The sequence below is a fragment of the Myodes glareolus genome, chromosome 21 (genome assembly GCF_982192425.1).
Source record: "Myodes glareolus chromosome 21, mMyoGla1.1, whole genome shotgun sequence".
Taxonomy (NCBI): domain Eukaryota; kingdom Metazoa; phylum Chordata; class Mammalia; order Rodentia; family Cricetidae; genus Myodes; species Myodes glareolus.
In genome coordinates this window covers 14,281,634-14,296,554 of record NC_142046.1, presented here as the reverse complement: position 1 = coordinate 14,296,554, position 14,921 = coordinate 14,281,634, and the positions used below count along the sequence as shown (strand labels likewise).

The window sequence follows — 14,921 nt, the reverse complement described above, 5'->3', positions numbered from 1 at the left end:
AAACACGCAGAGCTTATATTAATTATAAACCCGTTGGCCTGTTGCTCAGGCTTATTACTAACTAGCTCTTATAACTTAAATTAACCCATAATTCTTATCTGTGTTTAGCCACGTGGCTTAATACCTTTTCTCACGAGGCATTCTCATCTTGCTTCCCGTTTGTCTGGCTGGTGACTGCGTCTCTGCTTTTCCTCTTCCCAGAATTCTCCTAATCTGGTATCCCCACTTATACTTCCTGCCTGGCTACTCGCCAGTCACCGTTTTATTAAATCAGTACAAGTGACACATCTTTACAGTGTATGAGAGCATTGTCCAACAGTAGAGCCAGGTGACTGAGATGTTCCTTTGAGACGTGACAGGGCTGGAGAATGGGAGAGAGAGGTGGTCCCCATGGGTACCAGCCCAGGTGTCAAGGCAAGGGTTTAGTTATGAGCTCAAAGGTAAAAGTGCTAGCCTAGTGCCCTGGTGGCCTGGCCAAGGCTTAGCTTAGCTACACACTGGCCCAGCCTTGTGTTCACCAACCTCGACAGGGGAACACTGTGGAGCTCCCAGAAGAAGAGAACACGCCAGAGAAGAGGGTGGACCGGATCTTCGCCATGATGGACAAGGTGAGGTGGGGCTTAGGGACCTTGGGCCTGGCTGGACTTAGCCACCAATCCTTGGGAGACCGGCTCAGGCCAGCCAGCCTGGCTCATGGCTGGCGGTCAAGCAGACTTTTCAGTGAGTTTCCCGGGGAAGGTTCCTTGTAATTAAGCAGTGTCCTCAGCCTTCATTATTCTATCCTAGAACCCTTTGATGTTCTGCAGAAGCCAGACTTCTCACAATCACGGCCCCATCACAAAACTATGACCCTTACAGCAAAAAGGAAACAGATTATTTTGAGTTGCGGCTTTTGAGGCACGATTTAAAGGGAATCTGTGATGTAACTCTGGGGTGTAGCTCTGTGACAGAGGGCTTGCTTACCATGCACAAGGACCTGGGTTCGATCCCTAGCACTGCACAAACACAGTGGCCATGCCCATCACCTAAGTCAGAGCTGGGATACAGGCAGCAGCTGTGTGTCAAGGTGGGTGGTCATCTTAGGTTCTGGGGAATGAGAAGGACACCCCTCCAGGCCCTCCCCTGTGTTCACAGACCTGCTGCGTTTTAGCTTGACCCTGGGTGGAGAAATCGCTTTCTCTTGTGTGTATGTCTCTGTCCTGTGCATGTGTGTGCTCCAGGGCATATGTGTGTGTGTGTGGAGGCTGGAGGATGACAGCAAGTGTCTTCTTTGCTCTTCACCTCATTTTCTGAGACAGAGTCTTTCTCTGAACCTAGTTCTTAACGATTCTGCTAGACTAGCTGGCCTGTGAGCCCAGGGATCTTCCTGGCATGTGCCACCTTGCCTGGCTTTTCTGTGGTCCTCACGCTTGCACAGTTAACACTTTACTCACCAGGCCATCTCCCCAGACCCTCTTTCTCTTTTCTGCAGAACCTCCATGGTTCCTCCGACTCTATGATGCCTTTCCTCTGTTTTCCTGGTGATGCTGAGGGTCACCCCAGGGCCTTGTGCAAGTACAGAGCCTGTGCTCTGCTTGAGCTGTACCCCAACCAGAAGCAGCGTTTTATTTTTTCCCCCAAGCGAAAATAACTTTGATTTACATGGAAATTTGACACCGTGGGGTGAAGAAACAGCCTCTCTAGCCTCCATGAGAATAAAAGTCCCCAGGCTTCCTGCCGCCTGCTGATAGCACCAGGCTTGCCCTTGAGAGGTCTGAGCTCTTAATTACGAAGGGAGATTAGCACATGGGAGGGGTGCAGCTGGGCTCCTGCTCACCCCAGACAGTTTTCAGAAGGAGTGCAGAGGCAGTTGCAGCCCTCCTGTAGCAGGACCCCCCCCCCCCCCCCCCCGCCCTCACTGGCACTGCTTTTTGCTAAGACCACGCATCCCCTGCCCTGCTGGAGGCATGCATCCTCTGGGTTTGGAAACATCATAGACCATGGATTTACACGGGCGTGCTGGGATGGTGACCTTAGGCCACTTCCCTTACCAGACCACAGGAGACAGGTACACTTCTCCTTTGTAGGGTGACCCTGAAGATTTGAGGGCTTGGGGGTACTGACCATCACAGGTTGAGGCTCTCGGCCATCACAAGATCGGTCTTGCCAGGGTGGGTAATGCCTGGTGTTGCCTTCCCTACTGCTGGTATTGCCGCGAGTGGTACTTGAGGCCTAAGTTCTCGTGAGACTCCTTCTAGGGACTCCTGGGACTTGGTGTGGTTTGCTCCAGGGGTGACTTAAATGTCCTTTCAAAAGAGACCCCAGGAAAGCATGGATCACCAACCCTTAGGATTGACCCCCTTTCATGTACATGGTATGCATCTGTGCTTGCGTGCACACTTGTGTACATGTATGGTTTCCCTTCCCAGAAGCTGGCCCACCAGGGTGTCTCACTGGGCTTGGGTCTCACGGATGTAGTGAGGCTGAGTGGCCAGTGAGCCCAGAGCTCGTCCTGTTTCTCCCTCCCCCGAGGTTACAACTCTGTGCCACCACACCTGCCTGGCATTTTGACATGGGTGCTGAGGATCAAACTCAGGTCCTCATGCTTGTATGGCAAACCTTTACCCTGGTGCTGGATTTTTTTTTTTTGATTGAGCTGGTCAGTAGTGGCACACACCTTTAATTCCAGCACTCGGGAGGCAGAGGCAGGCAGATCTCTGTGAGTTTGAGGCCAGCTTGGTCTATAGAGGGAGTTCCAGGACAGCCAGGGCTACACGAAGAAACCTTGTCTCGAAAAACCAAAACCAAACCAAACCAAAACAAAAAAGTCACTCTGGATAAGCGAGTAAAACAAACAACACAGCGCAACATTGAGACAGGATTTCTACAAGCACTCACAAGCACCCTGCCACCCTTGTTTCAGGGTCTGTAAATTGCCTAACGTGGCCGTGAACTCCCTGTATAGCTCAGGATTTGAAGTCCTGAGCCTCCTGCCTCAGCTTCCCAAGTAGCTGAGATTCTAGGCTGCGGCACTGAGTCCAGTTTATTATGGAGAATTAATGGTAATAAAAGTACGGAGTGGGATTTGAGCCAGTAGAGTCGCTTTGACTGATGGAAACCCAGAGCTGCAGGTGTCTGTAAATTGACTCGTGTGGTGTGCGCCCCAGATCTGTCACTGTGCTTTCCCTGGTCCCCAGATGGGGAACCAGAGGCTGAGCGAGGTGTGTCGAGAGTGCCAGGTCTGTCTAATGCTGCCTTCTCACCTCCTCTGAGGACGCCATTAGACTCTGAGACCAGCCAGGGGTGGGCCTGAGACTCCTGTCCAGGAAGGCAGACTGCCATTTTCAGCCGCCTCTCTTCTTGCAGAACGCCGATGGGAAGCTGACACTTCAGGAGTTCCAGGAAGGCTCCAAGGCCGACCCCTCCATTGTGCAGGCGCTGTCCCTCTACGATGGGCTGGTATAGTCCAGGCCCAGAGCTGGGGTAAGCCGAATGGGTCCTGAGGTTTCACCCCATCCACAGCACAGCCAGCTAATTCTGTGTGTTTCCAGGGTGCTCGAAGCCAGGGGGCAGGGCCTTTATGTCAGCCACGGCCCTGTGTTTTCTTGTTTTTATCAACCCAAATCCAGCCTCTGGTTAGTTTGAAAATAAGGTTTCCTAGATTGAAGACACTGTAGGCCGTCAGGGGAAGGGGGCTGTGGGAAGGCAGAATGATTCGCCCGTCCTTTAACTCTTTAAAGGTTCCATTAATATTACCTAAAGAAAAGATTTATTTGTGTGTGTGTGTGTGTGTGTGTGTGTGTGTGTGTGTGTGTGTGTGTGTACATGCGCACACAGGGTGCTTATACCAGCAGAGGCCAGAAGAAGGCATCAGATCTACTGGAGCTGGAGCAAGAAGCCTCTGTGAGCCGCTGGGTATGGATGCCAGGAACTGAACTTGGGTCCCTGGCAGAACATGCAGTGCTCTGAGCCACGGAGACATCCATTAGCCCTTCTATTAATACTACTTTGCACATAAATGCTTTTGTATTGACAAGGTATTAGATGTTTAAAAAAAACTTCATTAAAAATAAATGTAATAAATTAAGTTTACTTCCAAAACTTTCCCATCTGACCTAGACATAGTCACAGTGGCCGGAATCATTAATTTTTTTAAAGTCACACTTTTGTTTGTTTGTGCCATGGCACGCGTGTGGAAGTTAGGGAACAACCTGCTGTGTGCTTCTGCCACCTTCCCTGCTCTGAGCCCACTGGGACGAGTCCCACACTTCTGTGAGGTTGGCTCTGACTATGATTTGCTGACCTTGGTGACCAGATTTTAACAGCAAAGCAAAGCCACGTGCTTGTGTCTTTTTCTTTCTCGCTTTCCAAAATGAGTCGGTTTGCGCATCCTGCAAGTTTCTGTGCATTGGGTGTCTCCCTCTACTGAGCTCCACATTCCCGCTGAACCTGCAGCATGTCTATTAGGCTAGACTGGACACCGAGCCCCTGGCATCTGTTTGTCTCCAGTTCCCCGCTGCCAACCTCAGATCTTTGACCTGGTGTTGGGGACCAAACCCAGATCCTTGGTCTTGCTTGACAGGGACTTTACCAAATGAGCCATCTCTCAAGCCCTGAGTTCATTTTTTTCCTGACATCCCTTAAAGGTAACCAGTGACTTTTAAATATCCATCATTATGAATTTCAGAATCTAAATGTATCAATGAGCTTTAGATTTCCAGCTGCTTAGCAGCAGGTGCAATGCTGTCTCCATCATTTCTTGGGAGCTCCATTTCAGTCAGGACTTCCTGGTGGGTGTGTAGTCTCACACCTGCAGTCTCAGCCTTCAGGAGTCTGAGGGACAAGGATTAGCCATGAGTTTGTTTCGGGCCAGCCCAGGCTACATAGTTTCAGGCCAACCTGGGCAACAGTATAAGATCATGTTTCAAAGCAACAACAAAGGTCATGTTAACAAAAGATGGGCAGGGCTTGCTTTGACAGGAATAACAGTACAAGTCAGAAAGGTTTGCTGATCACAGAGGCAGTCAGGAAGGATGGCCGAGACCCCATGATGACCCTGCCCACACTTCTCCTTGCTTTATTCCTGACCACTGTATCGTGGCTGTCCTAGGCACCCCACTGTCTTAGTCAGGGTGACTATACCATGATGAAACACCATGACCAACTTGGGGAGGAAAGGGTTTATTGATTTACAAATCCCTCTCACTGTTCATCACTGAAGGACCACAGGGACCTGGAGACAGGAGCTGATGCAGAGGCCGTGAGGGTGCTGCTTACGGCTCCTCATGGCTTGCTCAGCCTGCTTTCCTATGGAACCCAGGACCACCAGCCTACGAGTGGCACCTCTCACCATGATACCATCAACACTAGCACAAAAATCAATCTCTAATTACAAAAATGCCCTACAGGCTTGCCTACAGCCTGATCTCATGGAGACTTTTTCTCAACTGAGGCTCCCTTTTCTTCTCTGATGACACTGGCTTGTGTCAGGTTGACATCAAACTAGCCAGTACACTCCCTGTGGGGACTTCCTTCTAGGGACACCACTGAATGCTTCCTCTCTGCTGGTTTTCATGCTAAGAGAGAAAACCGAATTGGCCTGGATAAGGGTCTCCGGTCCTTATAGATCAGGAGCCCTCTGGGCAGAGACGTTTCCACAACAGGACACCTCCAGGGCCCTATTTGCCACATTAACATGGTTGGGAAGCTGGCTGGTTCCAGAGAGGGTTCTGTGGGCTTGAAGACAGGACCCCATGTGCTTTTAATAAGAGAATACATGAGAGGAACTCACTTAGTACAAAAGCAACCATTTTAAAGTGGACAGTCCAGCCAGGTGGCATAGGCCTGTTGTTCCCCCGTTGGGCCCTGCCATCCCTGTCATCACAGCTGTTTGAGGCAGGGGTCTCTCGGGTTTAAGGCCTGCCGGAACAATCGAACAACAGACCTGGTCTTGACATCAGAAATATAGAGCTGGCGACTTAATAGTATGGGGCATGAGAGACTTTGGTTTTAATCACAAAGAAGTGTGCATAAAGACACACATGCATACTCGCACAGATGCGCACACACACATATGCACAAGCACACAATTCGGTGGTGTTTAGTATATCCATACACACACCCGTGCACGCACACACACACACACAGACACACACAGGCACTCACGCACATGCACACAGTTCGGTGGTATTTAGTATATTCATAGTGTTATGCAACTGCCACCTCCTCCTGGTTCTAACAGACTGGCATTCCCTGGAGTCAGGCTCCACACCCAGCATTGCCCCAGCCCTGCCATCCAGGCTGCTTTCTGTCTCTTTGGCTCTGCCTATTCTGAGGTGGCCTTTTGAGTCTGGCTTTGCTCCTTTAGCATGCTCCCCAGATCCATCCACGTCATAGCGTGTGTCACAGCTTATTCCAAAACGTTTGTTCCTTTGTTGAGACGCGGTCTTACCGTGTAGCCGAGGCGTTCCGCTCTGGGCCACGTCCTCAGCCCTGGGTATGTATCTCTGTGACGTTGACATAAAAGGCACAGCTCTCAGCTCAAAGGGGACAAGGAATAGCCTATTCTGGAACCAAAAAGATGTGAGTGAGCCTGGCCCGGGGACACGGAGTTAGGTTACCCCAGGTTCTCATCAAGTTGTGCCCGTAGCCTGGTGGGGCCGTAAATCAAGGCCATTTTAAAATACACTGGCGAGTGCATCGCTGACCTCGGCTATAGGCCAGGCGCTGTTTGCACCGTTTCTGTCTCCACTGTCCGGACACAAGAGCTCCGTCGTCGCCAGGCCCTGGATGACACTGTATTTTCCTTTGAGTGTATATTGGTTGTTCTCACAGGCTGAAGAGGCTGTGGCTCTGAGCCGTGGATCCTTAGTGGCTTCATCTTACAGTGGACGTTAAAGGTTGTAAACTATTTTATCCTGTTTATCCGGGCAGTCCCCTGTTGTTGGACTCTCAGGTTGGTCCTCACTGTAAGGACAGTACTGTGTGAGCATCCTATTTATTTCTTAGGGATAATTATGAAGACTTGTGTGGCCGAGCTGCTTTTCAGGACTTCCAGCCCAGAGCGCCGGCCCCTCTTTTGACTGAGAAACTTTGACACAACTCTTGGTATATACGTATATGAATTATAAAGAAACCTATTTTAGGGGCTGGAGAGATGGCTCAGCAGTTAAGAGCACTGACTGACTGCTTCTTCCAGGGGAAGAATTCCCAGCACCCACGTGGCAGCTCACAACTGCCTATAACTCCAGTTCCAGGGCATCTGACACCTTCACACCAACGCACATAAAATAAAGTTAAATAAATTATATAAAAAATTTATTTTAAAAGCAGTTTTTGTTACACATATACTTTTATCATTAAAGACAAAAAGTAGGTTTGCATTTGAATGTAATAGATATTATCTATTTTTATAGAAAGATTTAAATTGTGGCTGAAGATTTGATACCACAGGATATGGAAGGTCTTCACCTGTCTTCAGGGCTCTCCTGAGAACACAGCCTCACATAAGCACTTAGCACAAAACAGCAGGAATAGGTGTGGAGCCGACCCAGAAATTATTGGGCATTCTCTTCTAATCCTAGGCCAAAATTCATGTAATAGTGTTCTTCTTAATAAAATCCAGAGGCTGGGCAGTGGTGGCGCACGCCTTTAATCCCATTTCTCAGGAGGCAGAGGCAGGCGGATCTCTGTGAGTTCTAGGCAAATCTGCTCTATAGAGCGAGTTCCAGGACAGCAAGGGCTACACAGAGAAACCCTGTCTCGAAAAACAAAAACAGACAAAAAATTCAGGTCAGCAACGGAAACAACTTAACATTTAAAAAAATTATCTGGCTATAGAGATGGTTCAGGGGTTAAGAGCACTGACTGATCTTCCAGAGGTCCTGAACTCAATTCCAGACAACCACAAGGTGGCTCACGAACATCTATAATGAGATTTGGTGCCCTCTGCTGGCCCGTAGGCATATATGCAGGCAGGACACTGTATACATAATAAATAGTAAGAAGTTATCCCTTGACAGTTTCAAGCCTGTATTTAAGATGTATTCTGGCTGTGCTCCCACACCCCTCTCTTGGGCTTTCCCACTCACTTGGGAGCCCCTCTTCTCAACAAGTCTTTTAATGTTTGTTACAGCACTTCTTATTTATGTGTTCTGTCTGCATGTATGTATGTGCACCATGTGCATGCCTGGTGCCCGTGGAGGCCAGAGATGACACTGGATCCCATGAAACTGAAGCTACAGGTAGTTGTGAACTTCCACGTGGGTGCTGAGAAACGAACCCAGGTCCTCTGCGAGAACAAGTACCCTGAACTGCTGAGCTGTGTCTCTGGCTTGTGCTTGGCTTTTGTTTGTTTGTTTTTAATGGCCCACTGAATTTAGTTAGGATTGCTCCCGTAGCATAGGTGTAGGACTATTTACTAGGTGACTCATTAGTGACTGAGGAGATTCCACACCTCCCAGCAGCCCAGCTCCTCAGCTAGAGGTCAAGTTCCATGCGCTCCTCCCTTCTCCATGCTGAAATTCAAATTTCAAAAAAGTTTTCACATCCAATGTCCAAGGGGCTGGAGAGGATAGATGACACAGCACTTAATAGCATTAACTGCCCTTCTATGTTCTAACAGGATACAATTTAAGAACAGAAAAGTTTGTAGATACAGTAAACAAAAACAAAGTGCTACAATTTATAATACACATGTCTCTAACCGAAGCTGTTTCAGGCAGCATTGGTGTTGTGTGGCGTGATAACCCTTCACGGCCGTGTGCTCTGACCCCACGTGGGTGGATGTCATCAGAAACACCCCAGACTCGGGACACTTGATTTTGAATTAATTTTCGTTGTGGCACATTCAGAGGTCTCCCACAAAGTGGGTTACCACAGAGGGGCTGGGTTTCTTGTTACCACCACATTTAGTTAGTCAAAGGGACTTGCTGTGTCTTGCAGATGTGTGGGAACCACTCGCCTCCTCCTGTGCCATGAGGCCACCGCAGCCTGACACCACCCCCGTGCCCACCCAGCCTTCCTCATCGACACACGGCGCCCTTGAGCCTCCAGGCTCGATTCTCTTCCCCCTGCCCTGCATCCACCTGCCGCCTGAAGCCACTGGTTCCAATTGTCAACAACTTCCGCTTGTCCAAAACAGCGACGAACCGAAACGGAAAAGGCTCGAGCCCTCCGCAAAACTAAGGCCGCAGCTGCCTCCCTCCGGCGGCCGTTCCATCCCTCCTGCTCTCCTGCGTGTGTGCTTCCTTTTTTTTATTTCAAAAGGACTTTGTTAAAGGAAACAAACAAACTACCTTCTGTTCTAGGAGATCCTGACCCTCTGGGTCTCAGAGAACTCGGTCTCTGTCTGGCCCTCTGTAGTGGTGGCCAGGGGCCAGCGCTGCCTGGTGAGGGCTCTCAGCCCAGCCCTTAGCAGTGAGGTCACTGGCAGGCCAGGTGGTTAGTGATGGTGGCTCATGTGATAACAGTATTGTATGTTCTGTGGGGAAAGTGAGGTTTTTTTTTTTATATATATACTCATATATAATCGATCCCTTTTATTTATTGGTTGTTAACTATTGCTGCTACCTTGTGTGTCTGAAAATCCCAGAATGCTGGGCCTCCGTTTACATGTGCACACCCTCACCCACCTGCCCGCCTCCTTGGGAGGATGGTGGCCTGCAGTGGCCAAGAAGCCAAAAATCTTTTCCTCTTTTTTGTTTTCAGATACTGTGCTCCATGTTTGGAGAGGGGAAGGTGGGCGTTCCTAAACGGCTAATGTACTGTTCTCCCAGCTTCTGCCCTGCATTCCCCACCCCTCTCCTCTGCTCTCCTCGGAGTCCGGAACACTTTTTTCAAGGACAAACAGGACTTTTTTTTTTTTTTTTTTAAATTTTGCAACTCTTGCTTTGATGTTCCCAGGAGAGAGAAAATGGAGAACCTTGTCCCGGGAGTGGGAACTGGGAGAAGGCATTGGGCACACGGTGTGGAGAGTGTGAAGTGGGCTTCTCTGCCAACCGCTGGCAGAGGGGATGATGCCACCGCCTCCTTGATGCTAGGGGTGTGCGTGGCCTGTGAATTCCGTCTTTCCTGCCTCTGTCTGCCTCTCGAAGCAGGATACATGGCTTCTTCCCTGCTCGGAGTCTGAGAAGCGAGAGAGGACAGGACCAGGCCACGCTGCTGAGGGAGGCTCTGCTTCTCCAGGACTGAGTCCAGAGTCAACGATGGCTCCTTACTGTCCCCAGGAACACTGGCAGCCATGGATCAGAAGCAAGGAGTCTGATGTTGCCTTGTCCGTCAGCAGGGCTGGGGGCCTGCTGGTTGTTCTTGCTGACATTGTCCGATTCTCAGCCTGGAGCTTGGGGTCCTACCTCTGTGACACTGTTCTGTGGTTGTGTTCGCCAGGCTCTGAGTGTCTGATGGCACCCCCCTCAGCCCCTCTTTAGTGTTCTCTAGGCTCTTGGGCTCCTGTGGGGGCTCATCCTCACCCTGGGCAACTTTCTCAGATGAGACACAGCCTCCCAATTGCTAAGAGGCAGGAGTGGGCCCATAATTCTTGCTTCTAGTTTGTGTGGCCTCTGTGGCCACCATCGAGAGGGGGAAATGGGCCCCTTGATTTTGTTCTGCTCCGATCCTCCTGTAATCTCCACTGTTCTTCTGGGAGACCACACTCTTCCTTGCTCTGGGTGAGAAGCTGTCAGCAGGAGGATGGATGTCCTCCACCAAGAGGTGGCTTTGTCCTGCCTCTACATTCCTGTGGGTGGGAATGCTTAGCCAGCCCACAAGTGCACCCTCTCCATGGGCAGAACCTTCACTCTCGCTGCCCCCACTGACAGTCCTCCAGACCCCAGGGGCTTCAGTTGCAAAGGCAATTTTCTTTGAGGCTTCTTTGGGTCAACTTCCTGCCTGGCGAGTGACAGGGCCTCTAGGACAGGGAGTAAATGGGGTGACGTGGGTTGAGAGGTTGAGAGTGGACTCTCTCTCTGGTCTCTGGAGCCTCAGTCACCCTCTCTGTCAGTAGCATGTTTGATGCCATCAAGACGCAATGGGTTCCTAGCTGAGGACCGTCAAGGGCTAAGCGTGGGTTTTCACCGAGTGGCTGGGTCCAGGCTTCCTCTCAGCATCTTAGCTTTTTTAGTTTGCCGCCTCCAGTGTGGCTTTTCGTCTTCACGGTTTCTGACCTTGGGTCCAAGCCTCGGATGCTGAGACAGCTCTGGGCTGCCTTCTTCCTGGCAGGATGCCGGACACCATTTTCACGCGAGGATATGTGCTGACTGCCTTCTGTCCCTTTTCACCAGCCGTTAGCTGTGGCACACAGCACACCCAGAATCTGAGGCTGGGCCTCTTCTGAGAAGCCTGAGGGCCTCTCCCCAGTTCATTTCCGCTGAGTCCCACCCCATCTGATGCTGCTTTCTTTAGGGGTGTGGTCCAGCCTGTGAGGCCAGGTCCCTGGCCCCTCTGCAGACTCCAGGGATGCTGTGCCCCCCCTCTTCTTCCAAGCGTTTGCTCCCCCCTTTGTGTTGACAGTGACTTCGGAGAGCATCACGACTTTGTGATATCTAGCCAAGTTTAAAATAACAAGGCAAGTGTATACGGCATTGACATCTCTTTCTTTAAATGCTCTGCAGTTTGACAGTTGATTTCCTATGAAGGTGCATTTGGGCTTTCAGGGACAGTGTCTTTTCTAGGGGATGGTGGAGTGTAGGGTGCCTGGGGATTGCTGGCATCTCTCCTGAGAAAGCCCCCACTGCTTGGCCAAGCAGAAAGCCGCTGTGATTCCTCTCAGTCTATTTCCGAATTTACACGAGCCAAGGATTACACGGGCGCCCCCTGGTGGTGATGAGCTACAGTGGCACCTGGGGGCTGCAGGGGTCCAGCAAGTGGTGAAGTTGGAGGCTAGAGGTGGGAAGGCCAAGGAGTCTGTGGTTCAAGAGGCCCGGGACCCCCAGCCGCACAAATATGGCAGCATGTCTCCCACCTGCCCCACTGCTCTGCAAGGTCATCTGGGACTGGCAAGGTAGTTGGCATAAGGGCACAGTGGGAAGTTTTGCCCTCCCAACTTTAATTTTTTAAAACTATCTGCAGAATAAACCCAATGGTTAATTTTTGAATGAATAAAAGGCTTTTGTTGAATAAACAGTTGGTCCAATCTTCTGTCTTGGCACAGGTTCAGGTTTTGTTTGCTTCCTAGGGTGGGGGCAACACTTAGCACCCTTCGCCACTTCATCCCTGGACAAACGCAGTCTCCAGATTCCTCTGGGACTTTGGAGGAGTTATAGTACTCATCGGATCTGGTTCTCCAGGCCTCAGAAGGAGGTCAGCCACCTTGCAGGGTTATAGTGAGGGCTATAGCCAAACAGCTAGAGGCCCTTGCAGGGGGGAACAGGCTGGAGCGGGTCCAGTAGCTCCTGAAGGACTTTGGGTAACTTACAAACCAAATCCGAGAAAGGTGATGTTCTGGTTGTGGTGTTTGCATCCTTCCCTGCTTGTGTTCCCAGCACCCTCAGAGTCATTTTGGGGTGCCGTCCTGTCTTTGTCTTGCGGGGAGAAAGGGAGGCCCTCGCCTGGTGGTACGGGCCAGGGGCGATGTGCTTTGTTGCATGTCCAGGCCTCCTCCCTGTTCCCGCTGTATGTTGTCTGTGTCTGGCCAATTAAACACGCTTCCTGGACCTCCCTGCCTCCCTGTGTGGGCCTGGTGCTTTGTCTGTTTCCGTCTGCTTTAGATTTCTTCCTCCCAGGATAGCCTGGCTCTCTCTTTAGGTGTGGTCTGTCCAGGGACCCCAAGGGAAAACCCACGCAAGGCAAAGAGCTGAGTTGATGGTGCTGTGTGTGGACCAGGGGGCAGCAGCTGAGCTGGCCACAGCAGTTCACCCTGCGGCATCCCCCCCCACCGTGTGTCCCATTTGTGGGGGTTGCCTAGGGGTCACGAATGTGTGAAAACATTCAGCTGAGGCCTGCAGGTCTCAGTGTCAGATGTCAACACCTATGTGGGCTAAGCAGGGCATCTCCTCCCCAGCAGGACTATTCTCCACCCTGTCCAGATGCAGCTTCTCCTCATAGCCTACAACCAACCAGGTCCTTGGCAGCTGGTATCCCATGATGCAAAGGCACACTTTTCCCTATGGCCCAACAGGACACCCTGTAGGATATTACCCGGCCAGAGCTTCTCAAAGTGTGGCTCCTAGCCCGGTCAGCATAACGTGGCTACTTACTAAGAATGTGGTCTTCTCAGGACTTGGCCCAGACCTACCTTTCTCAGAGACCCTTGGCAGTGTCAGTGGTGGCAGCGGAGAGAGGGAGAAAGGTGAGGGGAGTTGGTAGGGTGTTCATAGTCATCCTACCCCTTTCTTGTGTTAATGGGCAAGGTCTGTGGGCTAGGATTTAATAATAGGAGACCGATGGCCTGTGCTCTAGAGAGCTGCTTACCACGGTGTGTTTCAGTCCTGGGAACTTCCCTAGGTGGAGGCTGGAGACCATTTATATACCCACACAGTATTGCATCCATGAACGCATCAAAAATAAATGGAGCTGGGGAGCTGTGTCAGTTAGCAAGCACAGTGACCTGGGTTAGAAACAGCACCAGGTAATAAGCTGGGCAGGCCTGTAACCCCAGCATTGGGGAATAGACAGATGAATTCTGGGAGCTTGCTGGCCAGCCAGCCTCTGGGTCAGCAAGAGAGCTCGCCTCATGGCAATAAAGTAGAGAGTGACAAAGACGAAGATGTCCTCCTGGCCTCTGCATGTGTGGTCATGGGTGTGTACACCTCACATTTGTATGCACACATCATACACCACACATACATACACAGGATAATTACACATAATAGTCTCTGCAAGGGCAGCTGGCACTGTGTCTGGTGGGTTTGCTGTGGGGGCTGTCGGCTGGCAGAAAGAAGCTGGGATCTTGTCCAGGCAGTCTTGGGGGACCATGGCTCAGAGTCCCTGGGCTAAGTGCACTGGATAGTTCGCTCTGCTCTAGGCAAGCCTTGACCTTAGTGGACACACCCTGGCTCCACCTGTCGTGGGTGACTTGCTGTGAGTGACAACTTCCCCTGAAATTTCTCCCTTCTTCCTAGGGGAGTGAGCACTCTGCCTTAGCCCAGATGGAATTTTCCGCATTCCCCACCCCAAACTCATACCTGTGTACTGTGGCCACCATACCTTTACACGCATGATTTCAGAGAGATTTTTAGACTATCATGTCAAGGAGGGCATGGTGGTGGAAATGTGAGGCAGGGCCGCCTCACGCCTCCACAGATCAGGGAGTGGAGACCTCAGGTCAAACCAGAAGTGGATATAATCCTCAAGGCTCATGCTTAGGGACCCACATCTACCAGCCAGACTGTCCAAATGTCCAAAGTTCCACAAAATACCAAAACAACATCACCAGGCAAGGACCAATACCAATGTTTAATCAGCCTGCTGGGACATCACAAACTCACATAATAACAAAAGCCATACCCTTGGGGGCCGGAGAGCTGGCTCAGCGGTTAAGATCACTGGATGTTCTTCCAGGGGACCCAGGTTCAGTTCCCAGCACCCACATGACAGCTCACAACTACCTGTAACTCCAGTTTCAGGAGGCTGATGATCTCACAGACATACCCGCAGGCAAAAAAAAAAAAAAAAAAAAAAAAAAAAAAGAAAGAAAGTCATGCCTGAAATACTGGGGCATCACTTGGCATGGCCAGGAAAGGACAGAGTGATGCGGGAGGTAGGGATGGGGGTGGATTTGTAAAGAGAACCCCTGCTGTGGTCATTGCAGCCCTGCCATCTCCCAGGGTCGAGCTACCAGCAGCCTGCCAGCCCTCCCCCACCGCGCCTGTCATCCATCCGCCTCGTCGTCCAGAAAGCACAGGTGTAGAGACGCTCAGCCTCTGGGTCTCTGGCCATGTCAGTGGGTATGGAAAGGGCATTAAACGCCCCTGAACTTGGGAAAGTGAGAGTTTGTAGAGCAGAAC

General features: G+C 50.8%; 1 protein-coding gene across 5 annotated transcripts in view; it reads left to right on the top strand.

Moving 5' to 3' along the window:
- Ncs1 (neuronal calcium sensor 1) overlaps window positions 1–12,097 on the top strand; it is a 50,171-nt gene extending 38,074 nt beyond the window's left edge. For 2 of the 5 annotated variants that reach the window (XM_085681381.2, XM_087899780.1), the window contains exons 6-8: window positions 531–608; window positions 3,346–3,462; window positions 8,923–12,097. In XM_085681381.2, the coding sequence (XP_085537507.1) occupies window positions 531–608; window positions 3,346–3,444 (177 nt within the window). In that variant the 3' untranslated portion in view covers window positions 3,445–3,462; window positions 8,923–12,097. Of the gene's footprint in view, window positions 1–530; window positions 609–3,345; window positions 3,463–3,816; window positions 4,081–6,813; window positions 8,223–8,922 lie in introns of those variants that run through there. The other 3 variants (XR_014998908.2, XM_085681383.2, XM_085681382.2) reach the window with 3 other exon arrangements.
- Window positions 12,098–14,921: the final 2,824 nt, after the last annotated feature.